General features: G+C 42.6%; 1 protein-coding gene across 1 annotated transcript in view; it reads left to right on the forward strand.

Moving 5' to 3' along the window:
• Nucleotides 1–27,303, forward strand: part of swap70b (switching B cell complex subunit SWAP70b) — a 155,072-nt gene that overhangs the window by 17,976 nt on the left and 109,793 nt on the right. Inside the window, exons 2-4 of the mRNA XM_068046386.1 lie at nt 498–638; nt 8,680–8,856; nt 17,732–17,959. Coding sequence (XP_067902487.1) covers nt 498–638; nt 8,680–8,856; nt 17,732–17,959 — 546 coding nt within the window. The remainder of the gene's footprint in view (nt 1–497; nt 639–8,679; nt 8,857–17,731; nt 17,960–27,303) is intronic.

Here is a 27,303-nt window from a genome sequence, read left to right on the forward strand (position 1 = left end):
GTTACGTGCTGCCTTGATGACAAGGGCAGTCATTCTCCCCCCATATGCCTAGTTAACAATACTGACTGATGTTCCTTCTAAATACCCCTCATGCATGGCCTCTCTGTTGGACTGTGTGGTTTCTTTAGATTGCTGCATGGCCACGCACGTGAGTGGTAAAGGGAATGCTGCTTGTGTACGGCCTGTTTGTCCCCTGTGTGGCACATTGCTGGGTGGGCATACACCGCACAGCTTAGAGGGAACATTGATACTAGCTGCTCTTCAAAAGTAATCCGTTGATTGTAAAGTACTGTTGAATATCTTGAGGACAAGAAGGGTACTATATTAATGCAAGTTCTTTCTTTCTTGAAGTTAAATTCTTTGAGATTTGACAGTTTGATTTCTGTATTGAGATTTCCTTTCCAAATATTAGAGATCAGAACTGCTTTCTGTATCTGTAATACAGAGGAGATAGTCCTTAAATCCCACTAATGTTTTTTTTTATTTTATTGAAACAGGTTCTCTCTCATAGTCTTTGTACAGTGTTGCAAGTACCTCACAATCCAGTAGCTTTGGAAAACCACTTTAAGGACGATGATGAAGGACCAGTTTCTAACCAGGGATACATGCCCTATTTGAACAGGTTTATCTTGGATAAGGTATTTTTTTTTGATAAGTCCAAATATAACCTGAACTGTGAACCTCCATTATGTATTGCATGTAGACTAAACAATTCATTGCAAAGAATAGCAGCTCTTGTAGTGCCTACTAATTTGAGTGTAGCTCAGTGGTGGCACTATCATTTCCGAGTCGAATGCTAGTGGTGCCATCTTTAAAATGAGATGTAAAACTGAGGCCCTGTCTGCCCCCTCCGGTGGATGTATTAAAAGAAGAGCAAGAGAGTTCTCCTGGTGTCCTGGCCAACATTTATTTATATTCAAATCGGCTGCTGCAGTTTTCTCCATTACAAATGTTCCTATACTTCAAAAAGTACATCATTGCTGTGTAGCGTTTTGTCTGGAGGTCATGAAAGGCGTTCTATAAATGTAAGTTTGTTCTTTCTGTGAGTGAACCTGATTTTTCACCCTATATAAACCATGGCAGAAGGTAAGTAGCCAAAGCCATGAGATAAAAACACGCTCAGCTCTTGCCTAAATTCAAGTTGGGAGATATCATGCCACACATCATGTCATCACATTGATATTAAATGTAAACTGATACACCCAAGAAGAGTCCAATTTTTAGCTCCATTGCCATTGTTATAACTCAAAAGAAAAATACTGTGGATGCTGGAAATCCAAAATAAAAATGGAAAATGCTGGAAATATTTAGCAGGTCAGGCAGTATTTGTGAAGAGGGAAAGAGTTAACACTTCAGGTCGATGACCTATTATCAGAATGTCATTCTAATTATGTTTTCTTTTTTAAAAAAAAATGTAAATGGAAGCAGATGTCTTAAAAAATGCTTCTTCCTCCATTTTAAGTCTCACAATTGAAAATATCACAATGAAATCCAAGAGAGTGAATATGCTTATTTGGAGATTGTACAACTTCCCCTCCCCTCCTTTGACACACATTTTGATTCAGCACACTACTTTTTTCTGAGTCGTTTGTGTAATACCACAAGAATATTTCTGTACTTTTTTTTTGTAAACTTCAGGAAACACATTTTTCCTTTTCTACCACACACCCAGCTGAAACCATAGATCTGGGCATTTCTCCATAATTGCCCTCCACAAACAACGAATGCCTTGTTAAAGGGCAGGCAGTTTACTGCTTCCTTAGATAAACAAGTCATTTGCATTTGCTAAAGCAAACAAGAGCATTTAATATTTTAAACTTGGACAAAAGATATGACATAGGAGCTCTACTTTTAAAAATCTGATAAAATACTGAAATTATATATTGTTCAATTACAGAAACAAAAAGTCCTTTGAACTTAAAAATGCATAAAACACGGTAATTTTTAACCTGTTGTCCTTGCATCATTCTCCCAATTTTCTAAATTGTGCTATTTTTTTTAAAGAACTGAATGATTTGATTTGTTCAAAGTTCCTAACGTATGCTTTTGGCACCAAGAATTTAACTGCAATTGTGAAGTAAACCAAGAGAGTCTCTACAAAACATGCAGATGTTATTCATTGCTGTACAGCGCTGTACAGCATTGTACTCAACAAATCAACTTAGCACAAACATTCAGTCCACTTTGGCCAGGCACTTTAATCCATTTTAAAATAATTGAGAAAGACATGTTGTTTTTCTTAAATGGGCTCTTTTTGTGGGTTAAACAACATTTCAAATGTTTTCTTTTGATAATGGAGAAAACCAATTGAAAGGCACACAATATCACACGACGCAATTAAGGTTAGAAAAAATCCGGATAAAAGCTGAGGTAAATGAGGTAGTAATTGATTGTGATTCTAATCTTGACTTGAAAATCTGAAGATTGTATGAGAAAGGAAGATGAACATTAACAAATTCTGTTGTCCCAGGAAATAACAAATTCTAATTGGAGACTGTTGTAATAAGTCTTGATCTCGACATTGTGAGGATTTTAGGAGCTTGATGTGTGGGCAGAAGGCTCTATTTTAAGCTTAGAAGGATCCAGGGAGCAAAGCTCAGAGGAGTGGTGAGTGACCTTGGTAACGTTAGAAATAAACAAGAATTTAGATGCTGGAGACGGTGCCCAAGAGGGCACCCAGGATGAGACCAAATCTCAGTAATGGGAATAGTCACTAAGAATAAAATGTATTTACTTTGAAGAAGTACAGGTTTAGAGGGGACGATTGTTTTAAAAGGCTGAAAAGATTGGTTAAATACTGTTAGATGGGTTATTTGAGATGGATAGGATCAGTAAAACTAGAGAGAATGCATATACAATCTGTATTTCAAAACACTCAAGAAGTTGGGTTAGAAACCAAAATCACAAGAAGTTAGATTAGATGTTAGTCATTGTCCTCGGGAACAAACTGTGAAAATGTGGGAAGCGTGGTGTTGCAGCTATCTTTTAAAAGGGAACTCATAATATCCCTGGGAAAAGAAGAGATTTCCAGTTATAGAGAGTAATTTACGAATTAAACATCAGAGTCATTACAGCACAGAAGGAGTCCGTGCTGCGCTCTCTAAAGCAATCCAGTCAGCCCCATTCCCCCTCCTTTATCCTTGTAATCCTGCAAGTTTATTCCCCCAATTTCCTTTTGAAATCACTTCCACCACCCTCGTAGGCAGCGAGTTCCAAGTCATTACCGCTGATGTTTGACTAACTGACCTGTAGTTAGTAGGAATGACCTTTCTTGCATAAGGGTGTTACATTTGCCACTCTCCAATCCTCTGGCACCATCCCCATCTCTAGGGAATCAAAGGTTATTGTGGAAAATAAAAGCTCATGGTGTAAGGGATAACATTGGCTTGGATAGATGATTGGCTAGCTTACAGGAAACAGTAGGCATAAATGGGTCATTTTCTGGTTGGCAAGATGTAACGAGTGATGTACCACAGGGATCTTTTTACAATTTATATAAATGACTTGGGTGAAGGGACCGAAGGTATGGTTGCTAAATTTGCTGATGTCACAAAGATAGGTAGGAAAGTAAGTTGTGAAGAGGACATAAGGAGGCGATAAAGGGAAAGAGATAAGTTAAGTGAGTGGGCAAAGATCTGGCAAATGGAGTATAATGTGGGAAAATGTGAAATTGTCCACTTTGGCAGGAAGAATAAAAAAAGAAGCATATTATCTAAATGGTGAGAGATTGTAGAACTGAGATGCAGAGGGATCTGGGTGTCCGAGTGCATGAATCGCAAAAAGTTAGTATGCAGGGTTAGCAAGTAATTAGGAAAGCTAATAGAATGTTATGGTTTATTGCGAGGGGAATTGATTACAGAAGTAGGGAGGTTATGCTCCAGTTATACAGGGCATTGGTGAGACCACATCTGGAGTACTGTGTACAGAATTGGTCTCCTTTTTTAAGGAATGATGTAACAGTGTTGGAAGCAGTTCGGAGAAGGTTTACTAGAGTAATACCTGGAATGAGCGGGTTGTCTTACGAGGCTAAGCTTGTATCTGCTGGAGTTTAGAAGAGTAAGATGCGACTTGATTGACACATACAAGATCCTGAGGGGTCTTGACAAGGTGGATATGGAAAGGATGTTTCCCCTTGTGGGAGAATCTAGAAATAGGGGTCACTGTTTAAAAATAAGGGGTCGCCCATTTAAGACAGAGATGAGAAATTTTTTTCTCTGAGGGTCGTGAGTCTTTGGAACTCTCTTTGTCAAAAGGCAGTTGAAGCAGAGTTTTTGAATATTTTGAAGACAGAAGTAGAAAGATTCTTGATGAGCAAGGGGGTGGAAGGTTATCGGGGGTAGGCGGGAATGTGGAGTTGAGGTTACAATCAGATCAGCCATGATCTTATTGAATGGCGGAGCAGGCTTGAGGGGCCGAGTGGCCTACTCCTGCTCCTAATTTGTATGTAGAGAGGATTGGAAGATTATGGCAAGCCCTTCCGCTATCTCCACTCCCACTTTAGCAACCTGGGATGCAAGCTACCTGGTCAGATGAGTTATCCACTCTCTGCATAGCCAGGCTTTCCAGTACATCCTGCCTATCAATTTTCACCCTATCCATTACCTCTTCCTTAGTAAATACTGATACAAAGTACTCATTAAGTATTCTAGCCTTGCCCTGTGCCTCGAAGCACCTATTACCATCTTTGTCCCTGATAGGATCCCCCCCGTCTCTTGCTACCTGCATACTATTTACATGCCGGTAGAAGATGTTTGATTCCCTTTTATGTTAACTGCTATTCTATTCTCTCATTCTCTCTTTGCCAATCTTAGTTTCCTCTTCACTTCCCCTCTCAACTTATTGTATTTGGCCTGGTTCTCGTTTGAAGAATTCAACTGATATGCATCATGCACCCTCTTTTTTTTTTTTTCCTTCATATTCTCTATTTCCCTTGTCATACAGGGCAGTGGTTCCCTTACCTTTCGCCCTTGTTATGTACCTAGCCTGTGCCGGAAACATTGTCCACTTAAAGATCACCGATTGTTCCATTATGGTTTTTCCCATCAGTCTTTGGTTCCATTTTGCCCAGGCTGGACCCCATCTCATCCCATTAAAGTTACAATTTAGAAGTGCTACTTTAGTTTGTTCCTTGCTCTTCTCCTCCATTACTAACCTAAACCATATTACACAATGGTCAATCTTACTCAAGTATTCGTCCACAGACATTTGGTCCACTTTGCTCACCTCGTGCCACAGCACCAGATCCAGCAATGTCTCTTTCCTAGTTGTACCGAGAACATAGTGGTCAAGGAAGTTCTCCTGAACACATTTGAGAAATGCCTTCCCCCAGCGCCCCCACCCCCCCAATACCCTTTTACTCTAACATTATCCCAATCATTATTTGGGTAATTAAAGACCCCAAATATCACGACTATATAGTTCTTGCACATCTCTGTGATTTCCCTGCAGATTTGCTTCTGTCTGTCTGTCTCCCTCTCTCTGTCTCCCTCTCTCTGTCTCCCTCTCTCTGTCTCCCTCTCTCTGTCTCCCTCTCTCTGTCTCCCTCTCTCTGTCTCCCTCTCTCTGTCTCCCTCTCTCTGTCTCCCTCTCTCTGTCTCCCTCTCTCTGTCTCCCTCTCTCTGTCTCCCTCTCTCTGTCTCCCTCTCTCTGTCTCCCTCTCTCTGTCTCCCTCTCTCTGTCTCCCTCTCTCTGTCTCCCTCTCTCTGTCTCCCTCTCTCTGTCTCCCTCTCTCTGTCTCCCTCTCTCTGTCTGTCTCCCTCTCTCTGTCTGTCTCCCTCTCTCTGTCTGTCTCCCTCTCTCTGTCTGTCTCCCTCTCTCTGTCTGTCTCCCTCTCTCTGTCTGTCTCCCTCTCTCTGTCTGTCTCCCTCTCTCTGTCTGGCTCTCTCCCTCTCTCTGTCTGGCTCTCTCCCTCTCTCTGTCTGTCTCCCTCTCTCTGTCTGGCTCCCTCCCTCTCTCTGTGTCTCTCCCTCTCTCTGTGTCTCTCCCTCTCTCTGTGTCTCTCCCTCTCTCTGTGTCTCTCCCTCTCTCTGTGTCTCTCCCTCTCTCTGTGTCTCTCCCTCTCTCTGTGTCTCTCCCTCTCTCTGTGTCTCTCCCTCTCTCTGTGTGTCTCTCTCTCTGTGTGTGTGTCTCTCTCTCTGTGTGTGTGTCTCTCTCTCTGTCTGTGTGTGTCTCTCTCTCTGTCTGTGTGTGTCTCTCTCTCTGTCTGTGTGTGTCTCTCTCTCTGTCTCTGTGTGTGTCTCTCTCTCTGTCTCTGTGTGTGTCTCTCTCTCTGTCTCTGTGTGTGTCTCTCTCTCTGTCTCTGTGTGTGTCTCTCTCTCTGTCTCTGTGTGTGTCTCTCTCTCTCTCTCTGTGTGTCTCTCTCTCTCTCTCTGTGTGTCTCTCTCTCTCTCTCTGTGTGTCTCTCTCTCTCTCTGTGTGTGTCTCTCTCTCTCTCTGTGTGTGTCTCTCTCTCTCTCTGTGTGTGTCTCTCTCTCTCTCTCTGTGTGTCTCTCTCTCTCTCTGTGTGTGTCTCCCTCTCTCTCTGTGTGTCTCGCCCTCTGCCTCTGCCTCTTTTCCCCCCCCCCACTCTGCCTCTTTTCCCCCCCCCCCACCTCTTTTCCCCCTGTTGTGAGGATTTTTCGACAGCTGCATTTTCCTGTGGCTTGCTTTAATGCAGAGGAGCTTCACAAAGTTTCCCCTGAGTTAGTCGCAGTTTGTTTTGCGTCTTGCAGAAGATAGCATGGTTTGGGGCTGGATGAATAGAGACTGCATTAACAGTGCACAAGTTTGCACTGTTGTCTGCAGGGGTAGGCGTGATGGGCCGAATGGTATTTTCCAACTCTTCAGTTAAATATGTTTATAAGTAAATCAGCCTCCAGGTGAAGGGGAGAAAATCAGTGGTTGGGGAATGTGTGTAATTTCAAGCCAAAGCCGGTTGGCCCACTGATGTTCTATGCTCTCAGTGCTACATTGACATCACAATTCCTGCCCAGTGAATCTGAGCTCAGTTGACTTGCAATTTAGATGGTACATTTTGAGAAAAAACACAAAGTAACAGCCAATTAAGTCCTTGTGAAGTATAGCCACTGTTGTAATGTAGGGAAGTGCAGCATTCAATTTGTGGACAGCAAGGTCAAATGTTGGCCAGATACCAGGAACATACCCTACTCTTTAAATGGATATGTCTGAGATGGCAGATGGGGCCTCAGTTTTAACATCTCATCAGAAAGCTGGCACTCGCAATAATGCACCACTCAGTACTGCACTGGAGTGTCAGTCTAGATTGTATGCTCAAGTCTCTGAGAGTGGCCTTTGAACCCAGAACCTTCTGACTCGGATGAAGATGCTACCACTGGGCCTGAGCTGACAATTATTCTGCTGCACAAAGCCCTAGAATATGAATGTTCCAGATAGAGATATCTGGGCAGTTAAGCAAGAGAGGGGCTAAACCAAACAATTTAATTCAAATACAAGCAGTTTGTTCTTGGCTGCTTTTGAGTTTGAATTTTGAGTGTGAGATGCATATTTAAATTTCTTTTGTTCCAGTTATTTTAAGAAAATGTATTTCTGAGGCTGTTTGCTAACATGAAAATGTAGTCAACATGTGAAGTTGGTGAGCTTACACAGACATGTATGGCTCTGATTTGCCTGACAAGACAGTAATGCAGATCCAGCAGAGTAAGTGATGTCTGCCAACTCCATGTAATCCTAATCAGGCACCGCTCTGTACTCGTGGATGCTGCAATTGGGCCCAAAGGAGGCCTGAATTGTAACTTAGATGGATGTTTGTGCTTGAGTTTTTCTGAGAGGAAATGTGCAAGAGTCAGGAAGGCTATCTTTGAGATGGAAGCCCAGCTCCTGATGGGTTGACTGCGGCTATTGTGATATCCTGTAAACTGAAGAGTTTCATTTCTATTTGCATAACACTTTGAGAGTGGGAATGAATACAATTTTAAAATTGCAGTCTTCTGTGAATCTAGAAATTGAACACAGAAGTGGAAATACTTAGTGTTGGACTCAATGTGGATTAGAATCAAAGTTTGATGTGAGGAAGAAAATTTATTTTTTTCCCTAGCACTTGAAAAAGCTTAATGATGCTGGTATGATTTGAAATTGCTAAGAGAGAAACCAGTATTTATCTATTTTCCTAAAAATGAAGCTGCCAACTGAGCTGAAATGTGCTTGTGTAACTTTATAATAGACTGCAGTTGTGTGAATATATTTGGGTCTGCAGGACAGCGTTTTACAGATTCAAATTTTAATCGGTTGGGCAACTGAAATGCCAAGACATTAATGATCTCATGCATTTCACACTTGGTTAGAAGAACTCTGAAGATACATAGAATAGAATTAACCTTTTGGAATTTATTATTGACCAACCAGTCAATGGTTTCTATGGTGAAGATTGTGCAGCAGAAGTAATTAGAGTTTGCTTATTCTTGGAGAACGTAACGACTTGCAGTACAATAATACTTGGTGTTTTTTCTGATGCTCCAACGCTGTCTCTAAAAAGGCTAATTCTTGGCAGGGGGAAGATCCTAATTATTATTAAGTTAAATCTTGAATAAAGAAACAAACCTTCTGACTATTGAAAATCAGAAATTTAAAGAAATATAATCACATTATTTTCCTCATATTTTTCCAATTTTTCACCTGATTTTCGTTCTCTTTTTCTTCCTTGCCCTTCCCACCCTGTTAAAGGTTCAACCAAACAGCTTTGATAAATCTGACTTCAATAGGATGTGCTGGACTCTGTGTGTCAAGAAAAACCTGAACCGGAACAATTTACTGATCAGTGATGATGATACCTTCAAAGTATGGTGTATCTTCAATTTCCTCTCAGAAGATATGTATCCTCTCATCATAGTCCCAGAGGAGGTAAGATCTATAAACCTTTTAATTTAACATTTTGACCTCTGCACTCTTTGCTAGGGAGCGTAAAGATCTACCAGGGTTCAAATTCCTGATCATTATCTCATCATCCATGCTGGAAAATGTTTGTGGATGTTAGGAGGGTTCAGAATTTGACTTGGCTGTGCTCCCCTCGGTTAAATGGCTGTGTGGGTGAGATACTGAAGATCCAATGCTGCTGCCTCTGAAATTATGACTCAACACAAGAAACTGACTTTTTAATAAAGTTGTTCTGGGATGGTGACGACGCCAGCATTAGTGTCAATCCCCAGTTGTTTTCGGAAGGAGGTGGTGGGCCGCCCTGAACTGCTGCAGTCCTTGTGATGTTGGTGCTCCCAGAATGGTGTCGGGCAGTGAGTTCCAGGCTATTGATTCAGCAACCATAAAAAAACAGTGTTTCTGCCCAAGTGAGGATGGAGAAAGCTTGTAGGCGATGATATTTCAATGACACTGCTCTTGTCCTTCTTGGTGTTGGAGGCTGCCGGGGAGGGAAGTGCTGTCAAACTGATGTGAGTTGCTACAGTGCATACTGCTATCACATAATGCTGAGGGGGTGAATACTGAGTCCAAAGGCATGGGGGCTGGCTGATTTAAGTGAACTGCTCTATCATGGATGCTGATGATCGTATTATGTTGTTGTAGCCTTAACCATCCACATGAGTATTCCATTCCATTCTTGATCTGAACTATGTAGGTGGTGAAAAGGCTTTGGGGATTCAGGAGATGTTTGAGAAGCGAACTGACCTGGTGTCGTGGGGAAGGGAGAGAATGTAATTTCTCTTTTCCAGTAGTTAAAACTGTGATTCTGTCTGGGTGAAAATGGTTACAAATCCTAGGATTTGTGTTGCAGCCAACACCAGTGAGAACCGAATGACTAACTGTGAGATTGTCAGGTGATCTTGATCAGTTAGCCCAAATGCACAATTCATGGTTTTCCAGATCAACTTTAATGATTTTGAATCAATTCTATCTTTAAACTTGTTCAAGTTGCTGGAACATGGACTTTTGGAATAATCTGGGCACAGAGCCTTAGTGTAGCTAATTGTTTTATGCTGGCAATATCCCAGCAAGGCAAGGCACCTTGTTTATGATCAAAGGTTATATTGAAGGCTGCGTTTGCTGACAATGCAATATAGGTGGCGCAGTAGTAGCACATGTGCAAATGTAGCCTCTTCCACTGGAACGTCACTGTCTGCGATGTTCAGGCAGCTGCCAAGATTAAAAATGGCGCTGCTTAATTTATCACAAAAAAATGTAGCTACTCAACTTATCACAGATTTATCACCCCGCTCTCCGGCCACATGCTCCCTGCTTTCTACCCCCCCACGCCTTCCCCCAGCCTCTATTTCCAGGCCGTGCCACTTATCTTCTCTTGGCCACTTGCTCCCACGTTCAATCGTTCTTCATGCGCCGCCTGAAGAAGGAAGGTGGGCCAGGAGGGGTGACGGGCCGACATAGGAGTGAATCGCCGAGAGGAGGGAAGTGGCTTGCCCAAGAGCTAGCGACTGGAGGAGGGTGGGGCGGGTGGTGGTGGAAGCAGGGAGTGAGGGGGGACGGGGGGGTGTGCGGGAAGCGAGGAATGGGGAACAATCGGACGTTTTACTGTGCATGCGTGAACACCAAGCATATGCACAGAGACCTACCAGGCGCATTACTTGATGAGATTGGCAGTGCGCGATAACGTTTTTCCGTGCATGTGCGCCAACCAGTCCTGGCAAGACGGCAGAACACACATGCGCAGAGAACAGGAGACCGTTCGTGCATGTGCGCAGCTTGCAGCGCTCTGATGATCTTGGTGGGCCGTGGCATTGTCAGGCGTCACTTTGTATATTCAAAGGCAGTAACAAAATACCTTGTTCTCTAGGAGACACAATATGAGTAGAACTATGGGTCTGTTGAGCCTACAACTTCTGCCTCGTAAAGAGCTCATGGAATTCTATGTCATTAACATTGAGGCCGTTCAGCTGTCTCTGTTACTTTCCCCCTTACTTTTTGCTCACTGTCAAACCTCTCCCCATGCTTCCTCCACCCTAGACCTGATCCTGCATCTCTAGTTTTTCTTCGATCTCCCTTTCATGTCCTTTGACATTGTAAATGGTTTCCATTTGGGTACTGTCATCCTACCTTTTCAAAACTGTCACTGCCCAACACTGCTTCTGAAAACCCACCCTTGAACTCTCTCATTAATGTCTCTCTCCTCATCAAAGTCCTTGAATTTTTTGTCGTCTCCCAAATCTGTGCCAAACTTCCCAGGATATCCATGTTTGAATCCCTCCAATCAAGTTTCTGCCTCACCACAGGAAAGATACAACTTTAATCAAAGTCACAAATATACCCTCTGACTGTCAGCCTCTTCCTCCTCAACTCTCTTCAAACTTTGATACAGGCAACTATGACCATATCCTCCAATACATTTCCTCCATTATCCTACTCAGTGGGACTGCCCTCACTTGCTTCACTCTTCTCTATCTGATTGTAGCCAGAGCATTTCCAGCAATACCTTCTCTTCCAGCCTCCTCACTATAGGGCCCTTGGCCCCCTTCTCTTACTCATCCACATGTTGCCTTTTCATGGCATCATCTGCAGACATGGGTTCCACATCCATACACACTCAGCTCTACCTTCCTCAACCCAAATATTGCTTCTCTCAGACTACTTGTCAGAAGATGACATGCTAAAGTTTCTGGAGTCAGGTTTGAACCCACAAACCTCAGTCTGAGGCTGATATGCTTGCACACAGCCAAAGTGAAAGGGCGACTATTCAATTTTGTATGCCATTTATCATCACAATACTTCCATTCTAGTACCAAATTATTTTATTTTTATTTAGAGATACAGCACTGAAACAGGCCCTTCGGCCCACCGAGTCTGTGCCGACTAACAACCACCCATTTATACCAACCCTACAGTAATCTCATATTCCCTACCACCTACCTACACTAGGGGCAATTTACAACGGCCAATTTACCTATCGCCTGCAAGTCTTTGGCTGTGGGAGGAAACCGGAGCACCCGGTGAAAACCCACGCAGTCACAGGGAGAACTTGCAAACTCCGCACAGGCAGTACCCAGAATCGAACCTGGGTCCCTGTAGCTGTGAGGCTGCAGTGCTCACCACTGCACCACTGTGCCGCCCACAAAGGAGATGATATTAAGAGGTGTGACCAAAAGCTTGGCTGAAGAGCTGGGTTTTATAGCTGGTCTTAAAAGGAGGAGAGGGGGCTGGAGAAGTGGAACAGTTTAGGGAGGAAACTCCAGTGTGGGGCCTGAAAGGCAAGGCCGCCAATGCGGGGGTTATGCAGAGTCCAGATCTGCAGGAGTAGAGGTGGGTGGAGGAAGGGCGGGATGAGATTTTAGAGCTTGAGGAAGATACAGGTAAAGGAGCATTTGAATGGTCTGGAGTTGATAAAGGTGTGGATGAGCATTTCAGAAGCAGATGAGCTAAGGCGGGAGCGGAGATGAACAATGTTATTGAGATGAAAGTAGACAGCCTTTGTGATGAAGCGTATATGGGTTCAGATGCTCAGCTTGAGGTCTAATGGGACGCCAAGGTTCCAAACAGTCTGGTTCAATCCAAGATAGTGGCCGGGGAGCAAGGGATGGAATCAATGGCAAGAATACAAAGTTTTTGAGAGGTTGAAGATGACCGTTTCAGTCTTCCCAGTATTTTGCTGGGGAAAATTTCTCACCCAAGAATGGGTGTCAGAACTTTGTACTCTTGCCATCTTGTAATCTCCCATGTTGTATCTCGTCAAAGGCTTTCCTGAAGTCCATTCATACTGCATCCATTGCATATCCCCCACCTGTCAGAGACTTATGTGATGTTTGTTGAGCAGGATCATTCATTTTGAAATCTGTGCTAGTTATTTCTAATGGAAAGCACTGGGATAGCACTTGTACTGCTTTGGAAATGTTGTTTAAATACCTCTAGACAAAGATTATAATAACAAGGAAATGGAAAGATGAAATTGAGGGAAAATTTTTTGGAGAATGCATTTCAGTAGCTGTTTTAAATATGTACACAGTGGCCTATAGTTTGTACCCATCCAAGTGTATATGTATGCCATCTTACAACTGAAAATTTGCCCTTACCTTTGTAATCTGTCCTGACTATTTAATAATCTGCATATAAATACTTTTAACCATTTGCCTGCTCCATACAGTTATCAGTTAAATCCGACAGAAGAAAAGTGGGTCATTAAGATCACAATTCTGCCTTTACTGTTACACTCCCGAGAGAGGAAAAAATCAGTTTCCCAAGGAAAACTAGGTTTGGGTTTTTGTTAGAAATTCTTGCTGGCGTTTTCTGTACAGTGCACAGTGTTTCAAGAAATGCATATGTGTTGCATAAAATTGTATTTCTATATTCTGACAACACAAGGTGGTTAAAATATAGATGTAAATGTTCTGAGGTTTGATGTGAATGCAGAATGTTTTTAATCTCTGCTTTTCTGCAACTTGTAATAATCTAGATAGTTACGCTTTTTAAAAGCTTTGCCTCAAATATATGTTTATGAGCCAGATTTACCAGTGCAACACTGGCTGCGTTCTGGAGACGAGTGATCTCTGGGTGAAGTTCCATTGTTGAGGAACTGTATTTTGAAATTATGAAAGAGAGAACATTGTTCTGAATTTTATTTGTTTTGTTTCATTTTGTTCAGAGAGTGCACTCTAGGTTCATTTATACTTTCAATCCTACTAAGAATGTTATTTACAAATATAAAGGAAGGATCAATTGGTGCAGTTAACTGTATTTCTTGGAACAATTCTTATGGGCTTGAAATAAAAACAAGAAATGCTGGAAATACTCAGCAGGTCTGGCAGCATCTGTGGAGAGAGAATCAGAGTTAACGTTTCAGGTCAGTGACCCTTCTTCAGAAAAGTTCTGAACAGATGCTGCCAGACCAGCTGGGTATTCCGAGCATTTCTTGTTTTTATTTCAGATTTCCAGCATCTGCAGTATTTTGCTTTTATCTTATGGGCTTGGGTTGGGTTCTCTTAAATATAAACTTAGATCAAAGGAAGTGTAATTCCTGTGGCGGGGGGAGAGAATTACTTATAGTATAAATTAATTACTCTTTTCCCCCCCCTCAAAAAATAGAAGAAAGGCTTTTTGAAAGGGTTGCTGAACATATTTCCTTCCTAAAGGGATGTGCATTTATTTGCACTACAGGCTCATTCCAGGCTGTGGAGATGCGCTTTGTTGAGCTTCCTGAATGATGAGAACCCACTCTGACCTAACCATAAGTCCCTCCTTCCTGTTGATTGTTTTTCAGGACCCGTACCTGCTCCTGGTTAACAATCTTGTGCTGAAATGCACATCAGTGGTTTGATGATAGCTGACTGAACTTGTATAGAGCCTTTTGTTTTGCAGTTTTGAAGTTGCAATTGACATGCAGGATTCGGAAGGCTTGCTGATATCAGCCATTCTCCATAGTAACTAGTCAGAAGGTGACTCAGCTGCTATGTCTCTGCTCTGCCACGTTTTATCCAGCGACTAAGAAAAGCATAGAAGTGGTCTAGGGAGACATTCTTTCTTTCTTTTGGGCCTCCTTATCTCGAGAGACAATGGATATGCGCCTGGAGGTGGTCAGTGGTTTGTGGAGCAGCGCCTGGAGTGGCTATAAAGGCCAATTCTGGAGTGACAGGCTCTTCCACAGGTGCTGCAGAGAAATTTGTTTGTCGGGGCTGTTGCACAGTTGGCTCTCCCCTTGCGCCTCTGTCTTTTTTCCTGCCAACTACTAAGTCTCTTCGACTCGCCACAATTTAGCCCTGTCTTTATGGCTGCCCGCCAGCTCTGGCGAATGCTGGCAACTGACTCCCACGGCTTGTGATCAATGTCACACTGTTTCATGTCGCGTTTGCAGACGTCTTTATAGCGGAGACATGGACGGCCGGTGGGTCTGATACCAGGGAGACATTACTAAGGCGTTAAGAGCACACTTTTATGACTTAACAGTTGCAACGGAAACCTGAATTGTGAACCTTTTTTGTGCAATTTGTAGTTGGTCTTAACCTTGAGGCGGGAGGAGTGCACTGTTAATTCTGTCCCACTTCTCCATGGGTCACAACGTATATTTAAATTTTCCCACTTATCGAAACAGTCAATCATACACTCCTATTTTTCCCCAGAATAAAGCACACCAACCAGGTTTCTTTAATAAACGACAAAATTATCCATTTATTATAAAACAAGTCTTAACCAGTAATAAAGTGAAACATACAGACAAATTGAAATATTAAAGCCCCTTATTTAACCCAGTCCTCACACGCACGCATACGTACACAATTGATTAACCGGGGGGAAAAAAAGGATTTTTGTTTACAGCTGTTACCAAGAAATAGAAGGAATTAAAAAAAAAAACACTTGGGCTGAACAGAAGGTATTGATGGAAGTCCTTTGTTTTGGTGAGGTGCCCCAAAGGCGAATAGGCAGCTGTCAATGGGATCTTCCCAGAACAGTTCTTTCCAGGTGATGTTGATAATCAGTTTGGGTAGACTTGCAAGTGATGCAGCTACTGAAAGCTTCAGTCAGGTCTTAAAGCAGAGATGCAGCAACAAAGGTATCAGTTCCACACATTTGACATGCAAGTTCTTTAATCGTGCAGGCATTCTTCAAATACAGGAGGAAATAGGAACACTCTCGTGATGCAGGATTCCTTTTCAAGAGAAAGATGGGCTGGTTGTCTCTTGGAGGTCAATAAGCAAACATCTTTTATTTTAGGCCAAAACCAACTGGCTTTTTTAATAGTTCAAAATGAAACTAAAACTTTTCCAGAAGTCCAGTCTCATGATCTCGATAAATCTTGGCCTGTCACCTCTCTTCAAACATTTCTCCACAACAAAACAATTCCTGCTGGGTTTGTGTTTGAAAACTGATGCCTTCCAGTAACACTTTACAGTTCCACTCTCCATCCCAACCTTCTAGTGACCTTCCTTTTTTAAAAAAAACACAAAATTGAGCTTCTATGAAATACTTTTCAAGTTTAAAATATAAATTTTTATTGGGTGGCACAGTGGCGCAGTGGTTAGCACTGCAGCCTCACAGCTACAGGGACCCGGGTTCGATTCTGGGTACTGCCTGTGTGGAGTTTGCAAGTTCTCCCTGTGACTGCGTGGGTTTTCGCCAGGTGCTCCGGTTTCCTCCCACAGCCAAAGACTTGCAGGGGATAGGTAAATTGGCCATTGTAAATTGCCCCTAGTGTAGGAAGGTGGTAGGGAATATGGGATTACTGTAGGGTTAGTATAAATGGGTGGTTGTTGGTCGGTACAGACTCGATGGGCTGAAGGGCCTGTTTCAGTGCTGTATCTCTAAATAAATAAAATAAAAATAAAATAAATTCTCAGGTTTTAACAAAAAAATTGAAGACCCTTGTAAGTTAATCGAGCATTCCTTAGACTTCGAGGCATCTTTGCAAAGGTTACTAATGCAGGACTTCTGTGCACTAACAGTCACCCTATCTTTGCCAAAGGGGTGTCTCATTTTATAGTAGAGCATTGTTAGCAACATCTCCAGTTCTGTGCAGTTCATCTCATGTATGACTACCAGTTCGGCTTTTTGCTATCTAACAGAATGATAGATGATACTTTGCACAGGTAAATCGCAGAAGTCAACTGACGTTGACTGAGATTATTGGAGGTTAAAGCCAAATACAAACAACAAATGAGATTCATAATCATTGGGTCCAATTCAGGTTTACAGAATGTTGACAATGGCTTGAGTTTTGCCACCCCCCCCCCCCCCCGCCCCCCCACCGGCCAAATTTTCTGCAAATTTATGTGGGGCAGTGGTGAGAAATGGACGGCCTGCCCATGGCCAATCAAGGCCCTTACGTGGCCAATTATTTGCCACTTAAGGGCCTCCGCCCCCCGCCATCGGGAGTTTATGTTTGGTAGGTGGCTGAGGCCTCAGCAAACCTGCCTGATAAAACTAGGTGGCCTTCTGGCAGGCTGTGGGGTGGGGGGCCTCCTGATTGGGCAGCCTGTGCCCTACAGAGGGCCACCCCTGAAGCCCCAATCGCCCCCAGTGCACAACATGCCCCCTGCTGCCCTAACGGACCCCCCCGGCCCCCTTGCCTCACTGGGGCCTGACCGATTGTCCCCGGCGAGGCCCTAAAAACTTGGCTTTCTTTCCGGGGCCATCCGTCATCTTCCTCCTGCAGCTGGGTGTAGTCCCAGCAGTGGCCACTGCTCCTGGTGGCGCTGCTGGGACTAAACGCTGCTAGCCTGCTGATTGGCTGGCAGCTCCATTAAGCGTGAATTCCTGTCTCGATGAGGTGAAAGATCCGCCCCAGACCAATTACGGACCTGGGGAGTGTAAAATCCAGCCTAGATCCTCAGGCCTGGCAGGGTCCCCCCTGTCCACCGTAAAATTCCAGCCAATGTTTACATCTTCTGTGAGAATCAAAGGACTCTGGTTGGAACAGCCAGCACCGCCACTCAGACAAAATTCGTTCAGACACCTACTGAACACAACTTCTTCTTGCTGCTGCTTCTCTCCCCATTTCCTCTTCCTCTCTCCTTACCCTCTCTCTACTACCTTCTGTTCCTTCCTCCCCATCCCCTGCCACTGCTCCTCTCTCCCTCATCTCCCCCTCTCCCTTCCTTCCTTTCCATCTGCCTTAGTTCAACTATCTCCCTGCTGTCCAACAGTGATTGACCTGAAAAGTGCTCATGGTCTTGACTTCCCTGTGTGTAACATTACAGGAGACCAACTAATTATTGTAAAGATAAAAATAGTTGTTTCATTTATATATGATGTTTGGTTATTAAATTAAGGCATTAAGTTAGAATTTTTGTTCACACGACTGTGCTAATACAATGTTCCTGCTCTCACGGCTCAGATTGAATATTTTCTCCGGAAACTGACCGAAGCAATGGGAGTTAATTGGCAGCAAGAGCAGTTTGAAGAATACAGAGTTCATCTTGGTGCCAGGCGGTATGGCCTTTCTGCGTGGGAGTTCATTGAACTGATTGGCTCTGGTCTGTTCTCTAAGGGCATGAACAGACAAACGTTGTCCATGGCAATCAATGAGGTTTACTGCGAACTCATTCTAGATGTGATGAAGCAGGTAAGATTAGTTTTCATGACTGAAGTAAATATAGGCTAATCCTGTTGCGTGTTATTCTCCTCTGTTTCCCCAAAGTCTCCCTTGCTTGGATCATCCTGGTTTTTAGGAAGCAAATATATGTTGACCATGGGGATCAGAAATGTATTTCTTTGTAAGGTTTTAGTAGTCATGTGTGTAGCACCAGTGGAGTGGAGGGATACAGGTTCAGTTTCTCCTACTTGTGCTGAGTTCCTGATCTCAGCCTAGTTGTTTCAGGAGGTGTTATGTGGAGATCAAAGAGATAAGTATCTACTGGGTTACACTTGCTGATGGCTTGTAACAGCTAGCTAAGAGTGGCATTGGCAGAGATCTCTGATCAAGTGCTCACTCGACCTTCTCTGAGGATTGTGACCCAGATAGGGAATTCACAAGAGGAGAAAACTGACTTAAGATACCTCCACTGCCCCAACCCACCTGCCCACCTAAAAGAAAATAGTGCTCCTGTTGTAACATTTCATGACGCAGATTGAATCGTTACATTTTGTTTATACTTGTTCCATATAGGGGAAAAAAAAATCACTATCCTAAATTAGATTGGTCTGTGCATCATCTTCCCTCTCCTCCGTTACCAATTTCTTTTCTAAGAGTTCACTTGAACAGTTTTTCATATTGTTCGCTGAAATATCATGTGCCAAGTCTCCTATGTGTTTTAAAAGCAAGGTAAATACTTATTTGGAAAACTATGATAAGCAATATGTAAGGTTTTATTGTCAATATTTTTGTTTTATTTTTAGCATCAATAATTGGGACAAATCAGAGGAAATATTAGAAGCTAAAAAAAATTAGAGTAAATTTGGAGAAAATCAGTAAAATTAGTTTTATTTTGAACATCACTAAACCTTAAGATAACAAGCAAAAGACAAACCCGGCAAAGTCAAATTGCAACACAAATTTACACAGTTCAAAGACATCACTTTTACAGCCTTGATGGCAGTTCCATCAGGCAAGTTTGTTTCTACGATCACAAAATATTATCAAACAATTAAATTTTTTTTTAGAGCATTTGTGGTTGGACTGAGTGCTGCAAAATTTTGCCTGCTAAAATTGATGTTTAAAGTAGCACATCACCATCATAGTACTATGACACACAGATATTTTTCAAGTCTAAATAAAATATGAAATAGCTGATGCTGACATGTAATTTTTCAGTATGTGCTATGAATAATGTCATTGTTGCATTTTTAAAAATAATTTTGTTATTGACTTAACTGTAGTCATTATCAAGTTTCTTTGTGGTGCATCCTGAAAGCACAGATGTAGTGCTTCTCCATCTCCTAATTTTGGTAGCAAAGGAATGAAGATTGGAGGTCTTCGCAGAAAGCAGCTAATCTGTGTTTGGACTCCTCACTGTCTGTCCAGAAAAGTGCTTTGAGCCCTCTATCGTTTGCCATTTCAATTCTCTGCCCCACTCCCACTTGTACACTGTTCCAATGGAACTCAGTACAAACCTGAGGAACAACACCTCTTCTCTCAGCTAGGCACTTTGCAGCGCTCTGGCCTGAATACTAAATTTCATGACTTCAGACCTTAACTATAGTTTCAAATTTCTGTCTGGTAGCCAGTGCTGGCAATGTAGGATGGGTATGTCAAAAATCCTGGGCACGATGGGAAATATAGAGCTGTAGGAGTCATCTTCCTTAAGCAGGCAATCAGACCACCTATGCCATTTCTGGAGAGACAGTCAAGTGCAACTCATCAGTAATTCAATGAAAAGCAGAGAAGGAGAAGGGTGGTGGAAGGGAAACATTGTCATTAATTTTAGACAAACACTTGAGGAAATGGGTGTTGTAGTGCCTTTATCCCAGAGTATTTCTTCAGAGGTTACAATGACTTACTGCCCAACTATATAATGTGGCTGTATGTTTAAGTGGATCAAACCTGAAATCTCATTGGCTTCTGGGATTGAGTTACTCATTATTTTAGGCAAATGAGTTATTGAGGATCTATATATAACTGCTTATAGCTGACTTGTGGATTTAAACTTCAAGCTATTTGTAGAGAAAATAGTCAGCTATTTTCTAAGAATTTTCCTTTCACCATTTTATCATGATTAAATGGACATGTGACCTGTTCATAAGCCATTGCCCAACCTACTCCGTTATATATTCCAAGGAAATAAATAAACATTTCCCCTCACAATTTTGTGATTAAAGAGTTTGGGAAAAAATGATTTTTATGCCTTTGCTGTAATGATATGAATATTGAGGACACAGCGGATGTTATCTGAAACTCTGGTCACTTGATGCAGTGAGAAATGGATTGTGGTTTGGTGTTCCTTGTTCTGTTGCTTCAGTCAAATCAGGAAGTGAGATTAGCTGTTTGAAAGAATGTGTATGCACTGAAATGTCTTATCAATAGAGCCAGTACTGATGCAACCAGATAACACCTACAAGGCATGGTAATCTGGGTGTACAATTTATGGTATATTATCTAAATGGAGACATTTTGGGTTTTGTTTGAAGTATGATTGAATTCCAGCTGTGATGGCTTTGCACGTGAATTTTGGACTTAAGTATATTTTTGAATAACATTTTTGACTCCCTTGATGTCAAAATGGGAACAATGTACATGGAAGAAGTACAAGGTTAGGTGATGAATTTCAGCATTTTAGTTTATACTGGTAAGTAAGGAAACAACTTTACTATAGTCGTCTATGTAGGCTTTTAATGGAAACTATCTGAAGAGTAGAGATTAAAATGAAAACTTCAAAATTATGTAAATTTCTGCATGCATTATGATGCCCAAGTTCTTTTCCTTTACTGTCCAAATGAGAAAGATGTGGGCTGTTTTTATTGAAGGACTGCCAACAAATATATTAAACTAAACAAAATTAAGGTAGCTTACATCTTTTTGTCATCACCAAATTTTTCCACAACAGTAAATGCATACTACCATCGTGTATTTACATAGCGCCTTGGGACATTTCACTCTGTAAAGGCACTGTATAAATGCAAGTTGATGTTACTAGAAGATCAACTTATACATGTTAAAAGGCTAGGATTTACCTTTAGTCTGTCGGGTACATTGATTACTCCTGCAGTTGATCCGAATGCCTTGCGATCAGGAGTGTGCCTGTATTGCCTGGTACTTAATTTATACAATCATGTAACCTGTAGATTTAATAAATGGACCTGTCTTTCGCATGCCCTCATGCACTTCAATCTTTCTAAAGGCTGAGTGAGCCACTTTAGTGGGACCAATTGTTAATTTGCTGTGTGTTACCTTGGACATCTACTTGCTGTTTGTAACAGTTGTAATCAAATCTCGTCTTGATTAAACTAACTACAGAACTCTTCTCAAGAATAAGAAAAGTAATATTTAAACTTTTTGGCTGTTCTTCTGATCCTGACTGGTTCTGGGCTTTAGATCAATTTCCCCATGCCAGGCCCAGTGTCCTCCCCAGACATAGTTGGCTGACTGTCCTTACCCTGACTGATTGCCCGTCTGCCTTGCCTTTTCCCCTGTGTTTCCAGCCTGGGTAAGGACACTCACTCTGACATTTTCAATGTTAAGTGATTTGCCAGCAGGATTATTAATAGGATTGGCTACCTCTCATTTTCCTTCAGATTTTGGGTTTAAAGAGAAAATGCCCTGTTGTTCTCAAAATGCTTAGAGGCCGTCTTGAGATAAAACAATTGACATTGTCTCAATATTAAATAGACTGTGATCTGGGACATTCCGTAAACTTGCTCATTTAGCTGGAATGCACATTTTCATTGCCTGGAGCCTGTGGCTTTTCTTTAAGAAGCTGCAAATTCACTTTGCTTCAAAACACAGCATTTAAATCTACCTCATTCCTATAATCTTGTACATGGAAAAAGAAAGATAAATTCTGAAATGTGATGTGTTCAAAACAAGATTTTCATTCCATGTTTCTCTGCTAATTTGACTGGTTGATAGGCTGTCATTAACAATGGACAAACCATCATTCATCTCCAATAATTAAAAAGCTATGGTACAGTCCTGTTGGAACTTGTGCCTGTACATTTATCTCTGATCCAGGATTCATATTAAAAAAAAAAATTAAAATGTAGAATTAATTTTGAAATATAAAACCCTATTCTGAGACATCCCTACTTGGTTTTTCTCTCAGTGTTCTTATCTGTGCTTTTCCTGTACTGGACTATGGTTGCAGGAGGTCAGCTAATATATACCATGCTTTCAAAGTTACCTCAAAGTCATTTTTATTTCTTTATACAACAAAATTTGACTGATCTTTACTGCTTCTAATAATGGCTTTCCTGGGAGATTTTGTCTGCAGCAATCTTCCATTGGTGTACACAATGTAGGAAAGGGTGGTGCTTGCCAGCAGCAAGTCCTGGTGTACACTGATAGGTCAGGCATACTATCCATCATAAAAATAAATCTGAGTTTTGTTTGCATAAATGCATGTTGGGGCTGTAGTTTGCAATCTGGTGACTCATCAGTTGAGACTGATGTATCTGGGAACTCCACCACCTTGAACTCCATGCTGAGTTTTGTCACATAGGAACATGCTTCCAATGAGAAACGTCATTACAGGTATATCAAACAATAAAATGCCCTGGTATAATTACGTTTAACGATTTTCTTATAAATGTTGCATGGGAGACGGTGGTGTAGTGGTAATATCACTGGACTGGTAACTTAGCGACAAAGGCTAATACTCTGGGGACATGGGTTCAAATTCCACCATGGCAGCTAGTGGAATTTAAATTCATTTAATTAAAAATGAATCTAGAACTGAAAGTTAGTCTCAATGGTGACTATGAAACTACCATCTGGCTCACTAATGTCCTTGCCTGTTCTGGCCTACATGAGACTCCAGACCTACAGCAATGTGATTGACTCTTAACTACCCTCTGAAATGGACTAGCAAGCCACTCAGTTGTACAAAACTGCTACACAAAAGCTGAAAAGGAATAAAACCAGATGAAACACCGAGCATTGTCCTAGGCACCAGAAATGACAACTGCAACCCCAGCCCTGTTCACCCTGAAAAGTTGTCCTTACTGACATAGAATCATAGGTGGCGGCACAGTGGTATACAGTCGGGAGAGAGTTGCCCTAGGAGTCCTCAACACTCAAACTGGACCCCATGAAGTCTCATGGCATCAGGTCAAAGATGGGCAAGGAAACCTCCTGCTGACTATCGCCTACTGCCCTCCCTCAGCTGATGAATCAGTGCTTCTCCATGTTGAACATCACTTGGAAGAAGCACTGAGTAGGGCAAAGGCACAGAATGTACTCTGGGTGGGGGACTTCAATGTCCATCAGCAAGAGTGGCTCGGTAGCACCACAACTGACCGAGCTGGCCAAGTTTTGAAGGACATATCTGCTGAACTGGACCTGCGGCAGGTGGTGAGGGAGCCAACAAGAGGAAAGAAGCTACTTGACCTCATCCTCATCAGTTTACCTGTCGCAGATGCATCTGACCATGACAGTATTGGTAGGAGTGCCACCACACAATCCTTGTGAAAACGAAGTCCCATCTTCACACCTCCATCGTGTTGTGTGGCAGTGCTAAATGGGATAGGTTCAGAACAGATCTGGCAGCTCAAAACTGGGCATCTGAGGTGCTGTGGGCCATCAGCAGCTGCAGAATTGTATTCAACCACAATCTGTAACCTCATGACCCAGCGTATTCCTCACTCTACTGTTCACATTGACCCTGGGTGGATCCCTTGGCTTGATGTTAAGTGTAGGAAAGTATGCCAGGGGCAGCACCAGGCATACCTAAAAATGAGGTGTCAACCTGGTGAAGTACAACACAGGGCTACTTGCATGCCAAACAGCAGAAGCAGCATGCAATAGACAGCTAAGCGATCTCACAACCAACGGATCAGATCTAAGCTCTGCAGTTCTGCCACATCCAGTCACGAATGGTGGTGAACAATTAAACTGACAGGAGGAGGAGGCTCCACAAATATCCCCATCCTCAATGGTGGGGGTGCCCAGCACATCAGTGCAAAAGAAAAGGCTGAAACTTTTGCAACCATTTTGAGCCAGAAATGCCGAGTGGATGATCCATCTCGGCCTCATTTTGAGGTCCCCAGCATCACAGATGCTGGTCTTCAGCTGATTCGATTCACTCCACGTGATATCAAGAATCAGCTGAAGGCACTGGATACTGCAAAGGCTATGGGCCCTGACAATATCCCAGCTGTAGTACAGAAGACTTGTGCTGCAGAGCTATCCACACCCCTAGTCAAACTGCAACACTGGCATTGACCCGATAATGTGGAAAATTGCCCGATATATCCTGTCCATAAAAAGCAGGACAAATGAAACCAGATACTGTCAGATCAGTCTCCTCCTGCTTATCAGCAAACTAATGGAAGGTGTTGTCGACTGTGCTATTAAGTGTCACTTAAAGAAACCATCTGCTCACTCGTTCACTTTGGGTTTCGCCAGGGACACTTGGCTCCTGACCTAATTACAGCCTTAGTCCAAACAGGGACAAAAGAGCTGAACTCGAGGTGAGCTAAGAGTGATTGCCTTGTATATTAAGGCAGCATTTCTAGCAAAATTGAAGCCGATGGGAGTTGGGGCGGGTGGGGAACTCCCCACTGGTTGGAATCATACGTAGCACAAAGAAAGATGGTTGTGGTTGTTGGAGGTCAATCATCTCAGTCTCAGGACATCACTGCAGGAGTTCCTCAGGGTAGTGCCCTAGGCCCAACCATCTTCAGCTGCTTCATCAATGATCTTCCCTCCATTATAAGATCAGAAATGGGGATGTTCGCTGATGTTTGGTACTAAATATCATACATTCACAACTCCTCAGATATTGAAGCAGTCCATGTCCAGAAATGTGCAAGACCTAGACATCATTCAGGCTGTGGCTGATAAGTGGCAAGTAACATTATCGCCACACAAGTACTGGGCAATGACAATCTCCAACAAGGAGAATCCAACAACCTTCCCTTGACCATTACCATTGCTGAATTCCCCCACCATCAACATCTTGGGGGTCGCCATTGACTAGAAACTGAACTGGAGCAACCATATAAATACTGTGGCTACAAGAGCAGGTCAGAGGCTGGTAATCCTGCGGCAAGTAACCCACTTCCTGACTTCCCAATGCCTGTCCACCATCTACAAGGCACACGTCAGGAGTGTGATGGAATACTCTCCACTTGCCTGGATGAGTGCGGCTCCAACAGCACTCCGAAAGCTTGACGCCATCCAGGACAAAGCAGCCCGCTTGATTGGCACCCCATTTACCACCTTCAACGTTCACTCTGTCCACCACCGACGCACAGTGGCAGCAAGATGCACTGCAGCAACTCACCATACCTCCTTCCAAACCCCTGACCCCTTCCACCTAGAAGGACAAGAGCAGCAGATGCATGGGAACATCACCACCTGTGAGGTCTCCTCTATGTCATACACCATCCTGACTTGGAACTATATCACTGTTCCTTCACTGTCACTTGGTCAAAGTCCTGGAACACTGTCCCTAACAGCAGTATGGGTGTACCCGCACAGGATGGACTGCAGCGATTCAAGAAGGCAGCTCACCACCACCTTCTTGAGGTCAGTTAGGGATGGGCAACAAATGCTGGCCTCGTCAGTGATGCCCATATCCCATGAAACAATTAAAAAAAGGTTTCTAACAGCAATTTTTTTTCTAGAAGTAACTGCAGCTGATTAATTAGTGAAGAAAGTAGGATTGAGAGGTATGAGGTAAAGGAGTGGGTAGTGAGGGGATATTGAGGATTAGTAAGCAGTTGAGGGAGGTAGCAAATATTGAGAAGTATTTGAGGATTAGGATAATGAGTAATTGGATGGGTAGTGTAAGTGGGTATTAGGACATTGGACAGGTGAATGAGTGAACAATGTGGAGAGTAGGCAGTGTACACTGGGGAAATGTCAGCACTTGAGGAAATGGAATTGTTGGAGCTTCTGATTTATTTTGAGGAGGAGCTCTCTATCTGAGTTAAACACAGACTGCATACTGGGCAGGCACATTTCCATGGAAATAGGATGCGAGTATGTGCACCTTTTTAATGTTGGAGGATACAATTGCTTTGCATTCTTGAAATTAATACTGGGTTTACTTACAGGTCAAAGAACAGACAGTGTGACTAGGTTTGTTTAGTAAGTTAATTATTAAGCTGGAGACTTGTGAAACAGGTCTGCTCTTGGAGAGATTGAGCTGAAACACATTTTTGGATTTGTTTTCCCAAATGCTAGAAGTAAAAGTGCAGGTTATCCTGATCGTAAGAACCATTGTTTTTTAAATTTTAAACTTTCCTTGAGTCTGTGAAAATGTTTTTATTTCTTATTGTAACTTTGTTTTCTGTGCTTAGCTGCAGCTGTTAAGGAAGTGGAAGTCAGGGCTGAGATGCAGTCATGCGGGAAGAGTGATCCAATCTAGTGTGGGAGAATAAATATGTCTATAATTAAGAATGCACAAGAAGCATGTCAGTTGCAGGAAGTGTTGAAGATAGGGTGTATCTGTGTATATAATATAATTAGGGCTAGTAATTTATGCTGGCTGAATAAATGAAATTGTGTTTTTATCACACAGTTCTCCAGGTTATTGCTATTTTGTGGTTCAAACAATGTGAATATGTATTGCTGAAAATAGAGACATGTTGTCAAAGCTTTTTGTCTTGCACTGATCAGGACAATCACAAAAATAACCAATGTAAGGGAAAACAACAACTTACACTGCATGAGAAGAGAGTACTGATTGGTTGACCAATGAACTCTGATTGGTAGAGGCATTGCCACGGCGAATGCACCAGTTTACGGTGACTGACCGTTAACTGCCAAGCTTTGTTTAGAATTTAAACCAGGCAGCTTGACCTTGGTCAAGGCGTTGTCCTAAGGAATGAACCAGTGAATGGCTGTCACTTATTTTGTCCAGCTGAAAGAGGCACAATGTTTGTACATATTCTTTCTGTCTGCAAAGAACAGGGCCCTGTGTATTAATATAGATATCCTGCGTGACAATGGTTACCCTGATCTGATCATTTCTCGCTGTATATTGCGCAAACCTATGAAAGGACCTAAGGCTGTCTTTTTCGACCCTGAAAAGTGCCCAGTCTAGCTCAAATTACCCTGGAAGGGTAATGTGTCCCAAAAATATGAGCAACAGGTAAAGCTAGCTGTTTCACGCTGCTACTGTGCGGTAGCAACACGTGTGGTTTTCGCCACTAACTGTGGCCGTCAAGGCAAAATGACTTCCTGCCTATCTCACAAATGAGTAATGTGTTATATGAATTTCAATGCCAGTGTGTTGCTTGGTATATAGGCCGTACATCCCAAAGACTTGCGGATCGTATCAAACAACACGTCTCTTCTGCTGTTTGCAA

Source organism: Heterodontus francisci, chromosome 14 (assembly GCF_036365525.1).
Source record: "Heterodontus francisci isolate sHetFra1 chromosome 14, sHetFra1.hap1, whole genome shotgun sequence".
Taxonomy (NCBI): domain Eukaryota; kingdom Metazoa; phylum Chordata; class Chondrichthyes; order Heterodontiformes; family Heterodontidae; genus Heterodontus; species Heterodontus francisci.